Here is a 7,545-nt window from a genome sequence, read left to right as displayed (position 1 = left end):
TAGGTGTTCAGAATGATTTGATATTTATCTAGCTGAGTTCAAGGGAGGAGGCAAGCTCAGGGTAGCCTGACTCCTCCACTATCTTACCTCTCTGATTCCAATCTTTGAGAAGCTATACAGTACCCAACAGCGATACATATCCCATTAATAATAATTATTTAATCATGAATAAAGATGAACTTTTTCTATCAATATTGATATTTTGGTATTTTCAAACATCATTTAAGTTGTTAAGACTTAAATACTTAACTAAGTCATTTGAACCTAACTACTTAATAAACAAAACCATTAGGTATTTCTTTTGGCCTAGAGGCGTCTTGAGATACTAAAAGGCACCATGAACTGAGAAAGGGAGGTGATCTCCGATCTAGTCTCCACACAGCCACCACCTAAATGACATCACATCTCTTCTCTCCTCAAAACCCTTCGGTGGTCTCCCTTCTTATCCAGCATTAAAGCCGAAATCCTTCCCCATTGGGCCTGTATGCCCAATGACCCGACTTATCTATCGGCTCTTGTCTACTACTCTTCTCCCTCTCCCACGTTCTAATACAGTGGTTTTTGAGCTCAACAAACATGCTCCCACTTCAAGACCTTTGCACCTGCTGTTCTGCCTGCACTGCTCTTCTCTTAGCTCTCTGCACACTCACTTCCTCACCTTCTTCAGGGCTTGGCTCAAATGTCTCCTCCTCAAACAGGCATGGCCCATCCCAATTACAATTACAATTCCCCACCCTAGGTACTTCCTAAGTCTCTTACCCACTTTATTCTTTACAGTACATATCACCATCCAACTTACAATGTACTTCACTTTTTTTTTTTTTTTAGGGTTTATTTAGAATATAAGCTCCATGAGGCCAAAGATTTCTTCTTTGTTCACTACTGTATCTTCTACACCAAGAACAGTGCCAGGCCCAAATCAATAGTTGTTGGGCCAATTAGTACATTTTAAAACTGCTCATCTCCCTAAGAGAATTGAAAGCCTATGTTCACACAAATACTTGTACATGAGTATTCATAACAGCATCATTCATTCATAATACGCAAAAAGGCAGAAACAACTCAAATATTCATCAGTTGATGAATGGATAAAACGAGGTATAGACCATATAAGAGAATATTAGTGGACAATAAAAAGGAATGAGGCACTCACACCTGCTACAACATAGTTAAGCCCTGAAAACTTTATGATAAGTGAAAGAAATCAGACAGAAAAGATCACATATTGCATGATTCCATTTATATGAAATATCCACATTCAGCATATCTATAAAAACACAAAGTAGATTTGTAATTGCCAGGGGCTAAAGGGAGGAAAGAATGAAGAGCGACTGCTAACAAGTTTGGGGTTTCTCCTTGGGGTGAAGAAAACATTCTGGAATTAGATAATTGTTGTGCTGGTGCATAACTCTGAATATACTGAAGACAATTGAATTGTACACTTTAAAAGGATGAATTAAATGCTATGTGAACCATATAGATCAATAAAAAATTGCATGTCTTATATCTAGGGTCCATTTATACAACACAACTTGCCTACTAACTATTGCTTTTCCAATGTATTTTGACTGATAAATAAAAGTAATAATAACCATCACTGGAGAACAGAGATGACTAAAACCCTCAAACAGCTCAGTCTTGAAAACAGATATATATGTATGTGTAAGCGCAATGAGAGCAATATCCAGAGAGTACCAAAAGGGCACAAATAAACAATAATTAATGAAGTACTGAGGCAGTAAGATTAGTTTCTAGAAATAATACTGTGTATGTTTAAAAAAAAGAAAAGAAAAAAAGGGAGCAATTATCCAGACAAGCAGCAAAGAGGACTTATCTGATAAATATGAAGATACTGCAAGCAATTTTAAATGGCATATGATTACAGGAAGCTTCCTAAATGGTATCCTCTGCTGTTTTGAAGTTAAAAGTAGCTATCACAACATTTATTTCACTTATTTATTTCATTCATTTATTTTGGATAAACTACTATAATATTGGTAGTTACCATTTAAATGTGGATTCTCTCTGCTCCACTAAATAGTATGTTTCTTAATGATAGTAGACATATTTTTTTTCAAAGATTTTATTTATTTATTCATGAGAGACACAGAGAGAGAGAGAGAGAGAGAGGCAGAGACACAGGCAGAGGAAGAAGCAGGCTCCATGCAGGGAGCCCGATGTGGGACTCGATCCCAGGACTCCAGGATCATGCCCTGGGCCAAAGGCAGACGCTAAACCGCTGATATAGGGATCCCCTTAGTAGACATATTCTATATTCTATTTGTAGTCCAAGTTTCTACTATCGTACCTCCAGTATAATAAATGTTCAGGAAAAGCTACCATTGATGATAATAAGGAAGTAATAAGTAATCACATTAGCACAACTTAACCAACGACAACTAAAGGAGAATCTTATATATTCTTAAAAATGTTTTATTCTACTAAACATAGAAAAGTTTGGGATTGGGCAGCCCGGGTAGCTCAGCGGTTTAGCACCGCTTTCAGCTCAGGGCATGATTCCGGGGACCCGGAATCGAGTCCCACATTGGGCTCCCTGCATGGAGCCTGCTTCTCCCTTTGCCTGTGTCTCTGCCTCTCTCTCTCTATCTCTCTCTCTGTGCCTCTCATAAATAAATAAAATCTTTAAAAAAAAAAAAAAAAAGGAAGAAAAGAAAAGTTTGGGATTTCCTCTAAGTACCTGGGTAGCAGTATTTTCTTCTCTAAGAAAAAGAATTTCAGCTGTAAGAGCATCAATGAGCTCTCGATGATCACCTAACATTTGTTCCAGTTGGTGCCTTGTCTCTACTTCTTTACGCAGCTGGAGCTCACTCTACAAAAAAAAAAAAAAAGTCAACTTGCATCAATAAAACTCTCAAAAATAAACTCCCATCAAAAGCATCAAATACTGAAAACTAAGAGTTTCTACTCAAAGCCGTCAAAGAAAATAATACTTACCAAGTATATTGTGACAGTAATGAGAATTACACATTTGTATTAAAAGCTTTATATTTCATTAAAATGAAATGCTGTGTCCTTTTCCCTTCTTTACATAGAACACAATAAACAAAATGGTATACAGAAGTAAATACAATTTTTGTAGAATAAAGTAGAGGGAAGTACATATACATATTGTTTGAATACACACAGAGTATCTCTAGAAGAATACACTCATATCTGGTAATGATAGCTGGCTACAAGGAAGCAAACCAGTTAAATGGAAATTAAGGGTAAGAATCAGAATTTTTATCTATATCCCTCTGTTTCTTTGAATTTCATACCATGTGAATGGTGATCAGCAGATGCTACTAAACCTGTAATACCTTCGGAGAGCCAAAAGTACACTTCTGGAGACTCCTAACTTAAGGGCAGAAGAAAGGTAAGACTTTCATAAGTCTGATAGTACAATAAATATTTCACTAAAAAGTAATTTTAGGAAGATAGCTCCAGAGAAATTGAAACATCTGAATTAGAGTGATGAATCAACTACTTTAATAATAAAATTTCCTTGAACATTTTTTGTTGTATTTAACAAATTTAAATATATAAAAAGTAAATAACAGTTTAAATGATTTTTGAAAGATGAAATGTATAGCTAACTCTAATTCCACAGCATTCTGAAGACTGATTATTCACTGATGAATTAAAGAAACAATTCTTGCTTCTCTTATAAATTATTTTCACAGCAACAAAAGATCTCCCACTTCAGACAAAGCCCAAGTAGCCACACGGATAATATGAAGAATTTTTCCAGTCTGTGTCTAGATTGCAGGCATGCCACTTTCCAAACTGAACCACAGTGGGAGTAGGAAACTGAGAAAAGCAAGAGTGAGGACAAACTTAACAGTACTACTGAATTTAATACTGCAAGCCATAATATCCAATGTCAGCATAAGACACAACTTAATTTATAGTAGATTTACATTACTAATTATATTTTATGAATTAAAATCAACATATTAAAATCAACATCATTTATAATTGATGATATATAAATCAGCATGTAGAGGAAAATTAAGAGGAGAAAATTTTACTGCAGATAATCTAAAACTGAGGTATTTTATACAAATCTATTTGAATTTGATGATATTTCATTTGGAAATTGCAATAAACTAAGTGTAGAGGGAAAAAAAAATTTTCTACCACCACTCTGAAGAAGAGACTCTAATAACTTCTTGCTCTTACCTCTTTAAGGTACCGAACCAGGCGACACAGGGAGCCCACCAGTGACAAAGTGAAGCCTGTAAGACCCTGACTACTCTGCAGTCCCCTGACCTCACGTCCTGTCCACCGTTCATATTCTTCCATTTCATGTTCCACCTCATTTATCATGTGTTTGAGGACATCCAGGCTGGAATTATTGCTATTTGGTAAGTCGGTAGAGGCTGTGCTAGCTGTTAATGTGTTCTTCTTTTGCTTGGAAGAAGAATGTGAATCCGGTTTTCTTTTCACTGAGAATAACAGAAGTCATTCTATTAGAAGACCAGGAAAAATTATGCCAGCAAGCTACTAGAAAAATCATTGACTGTTATTCAGTTTATAAAAGCTTTTTATAGAAATTATCACCATTTTCTCACAAAAGAATTCATACAGTTTAAATCAGGTTTACACTATCTATAATGAATGTATTAGAAGGATTTTTTATAGAGTTACATTGTTGTATTTTGAGGCATTTCTTAGATACTGTTCAACAAAGCCTTAATTAGTTGGCTCCAAATGGATGAGTTTAAGGAAAAAAACTCTATTAAGAGATTAAGCAAGCTGTATCAAGTTACGTGTTTAATAATTCATCTTTGTAAATTAAGGGACTGAACCTTTATTTAACAACTGTTTTTGCTTCCTTGAGTTCAGCACTTGTCCGACAACATAGCTTGAGTCTAGAGCTGCAGTAGATTCTTCAGATTGAACCCTGGTATGGATTCTCTTGACAGCACCAGTAGCATTCAGAGCAGCTGAAAAAATATATGTATATTTCCAAAAGACTCTCAAATGAACAACAAAAAAAGTTTAAAGCATTTCAATTAATAGATCAATCAGTAGTATACAATTTGGTAAAGTCAGTCAAAACTCAAATAATACTCCTTTAAAAATTACTATATTTAAGAAACAACATAATAAAACAAGTCACTATTTCCTGCAAAATAAGACAATGGAGGAACAAACCTTTTTGTTCTCCTGATGGAGGGGCAGGTGATGGAGTTCCTGAAGGGGTTTGTGACTGTGCTGCTATTTTCTGCTGAATATCAGTCCACAGCTTATTAATTAACTCAGAATTATCTTCCTTTAGTTGGTGGAGAAGCCTATCAATTATGGGACAACAAGCTATTTTAGAATTAATAAATGCTCTCATTTAAACTGTTCAACTGTTTACATGTTTGACTGGTGGCACTTTTAATAATTCATAATCAAAGAAAAATATATTTTGCTTTAGCTGTTAAGACAGAAAGCTAAAATGCCAGACTTCTTAGTGTTAGAAGAAATCATTCCATCTTCCTCCCAGTTTCCTATCTACTCTGGCTCCTAATCACAGGAGCAATTTGCCCTTTCTGAAGTTTTGCAGTATGGACCCCATTCTCCTCTCTCTCTCCCAGAGAAAGTACATGGCTTGGTCCTTTCTGGTTTCTCTCTCCTGTGAAGAAGGCCATCCTCAGAACACAGTCTCTGCTCATCCCTGAAGTAAAGTGACAGGAGCAGACTCTGCCCTGAGTCTCTGGGAGCAGGGAGAAGGAATGGGAGGAAGATCTGCATATAGGGAGTTAAAGAACTAAGCCTTTTGCTATAATCATCTTTATCATTGATAAGGCTGATATTTTAATCTCCAACACCTGATTCCCTTGTCTATTTCTCAATTGGACTGAGAGTTAAAAAAGGCAGGTAACACAAAAGCTGAAACAACCCAGATGCCCACCAACTGATGAGTGGAGAAGTAAAATGTACTACATCCATACAACCATAAAAAGGAATGAAGTGGAGATATGTGCTACAACATGGATGAATCTTGAGAACATATCAAGTGACAGACACCAGACACAAAAGACCACATACTGAATGATTCTATATATATGAAATGCCCAGAATAGGCAAATTTATAGAGACAGAAAATAGATTAACAGATTGGATAGGGCTGAAGGGCTTGGGAGGAGATGGAGTTTGGTTATTAAAGGGTATGGGGTTTCTTTTGGGTAATGAAAATGTTCTAAAATTGACTATAGGTTGTATAACTCTGCATATACTGAAATCACTGAATATTATACTTTAAATGGGTGGATTGTATATAGTATGTAAACTATAAATCAATACAGCTGTTATAAAAAAAAAAAAAGAGGAAAGGGAAAATCTTATTTGGTGGCTCCACAAAGCTCAGCCTAAGGGAGTTGCTTTCGAGCAAATTATGGATAGCACATTGCACATTAGCTGCTACAAAATATATTTAGCAAAAAGCCTATAACACAATCCATTCATCAGATGCATCATCCAATGCATCAGAAAGAATCCTCTCTAAAACAGTGTTAGTTCAAAATCCAACCTTCAGGATAAATCCTAAGAAGAGTATTGTAATGAGATTTCCGTACAAGTTAGGAAAATCCAAACCAGTCTGAATTTACATTACTGTCTCTAATGTTTATACTTTTAAGAGTCAAGTTATGCGACAACAAGAAAAATAATACAGTGCTACGTAAGACAGGTTTAAGAACAGCCTCCCAAAAGATACAACCAAATCCCTGGAACCTATGAATGTTACCGTATCTGACTAAAAAGGGACTTTGTAGATATGATTACGTTAGGAAGAATGTTGAGATAAAGAGATTATCTAACCTTAGATTATCTGAGTGGGCCCTAAATGCAATTAAGTGCATCCTTCTAAGAGGGAAACATAAAGAGATTCTGACACACACACCAGAGGGAGAAGGTGTTGTGATGATAGAGGCAGAGACGGGAGTTACGTGAACTCAAGCCAAGAAAGGCCAGCAGCCACCAAAAGCTGGAAGAGGCAAGAAATGGATTTTCCCCTATAATACCCAGATGGAATGAGGCCCTATCAATACCTTCATTTCTGTCTAGTAAAACTGATTTCAGATTTCTGGCCTCCAGAACTGTGAGAGAATAAATTTCTGTTTTAAGTCATTAGGTTTGTGGTAATTTGTTATAGTAGCCACAGAAAACTAATATATACACTCTGGTACCTAGATATGAGGGGCTAGAGTAACAAACTATCTAAAAATGTGAAAGAAGCTCTGAAATTTGATAATGGGTGAGGATGGAAGAATTTTTTGGTTGTTATTAGAAAAAATTTAGGTGAATATTAAAAAATATATATTTAAATAGGCTATTGGTAGAAATATGGATGTCACAGACTCTTCCACTGAGAACTCAGGAGGAAGTGAGGAGCATGGTAGAGAAAGCCTCTATCGACATAAACGGAACACTGGTAGAAATATGACTATTAAAGATGAGGGCTCAGGAGAAAATGAGAAATATGTTATTGGAAACTGGAAGAAAGGCAACCCTTCTTACAAACTGGCAGAAAACTTAGCTGAGTTGTGTTGA

At 35.9% G+C, this 7,545-nt stretch overlaps 1 protein-coding gene across 9 annotated transcripts in view; it reads right to left on the bottom strand.

Moving 5' to 3' along the window:
• SPICE1 (spindle and centriole associated protein 1) overlaps nucleotides 1-7,545 on the bottom strand; it is a 57,674-nt gene that overhangs the window by 18,316 nt on the left and 31,813 nt on the right. For 8 of the 9 annotated variants that reach the window (XM_072811745.1, XM_072811752.1, XM_072811746.1 and 5 more), the window contains 4 exons: nucleotides 5,161-5,297; nucleotides 4,812-4,949; nucleotides 4,183-4,448; nucleotides 2,699-2,830 (listed from right to left, as the gene is read on the bottom strand). In XM_072811745.1, coding sequence (XP_072667846.1) covers nucleotides 2,699-2,830; nucleotides 4,183-4,448; nucleotides 4,812-4,949; nucleotides 5,161-5,297 — 673 coding nt within the window. The remainder of the gene's footprint in view (nucleotides 1-2,698; nucleotides 2,831-4,182; nucleotides 4,449-4,811; nucleotides 4,950-5,160; nucleotides 5,298-7,545) is intronic. The other variant, XM_072811751.1, reaches the window with a different exon arrangement.

This window comes from Canis lupus, chromosome 35 (assembly GCF_048164855.1).
Source record: "Canis lupus baileyi chromosome 35, mCanLup2.hap1, whole genome shotgun sequence".
NCBI classification, from domain to species: Eukaryota; Metazoa; Chordata; class Mammalia; order Carnivora; family Canidae; genus Canis; species Canis lupus.
Note: the sequence above shows the minus strand (reverse complement) of the source record. Positions and strands in the feature narration are given on the sequence as shown.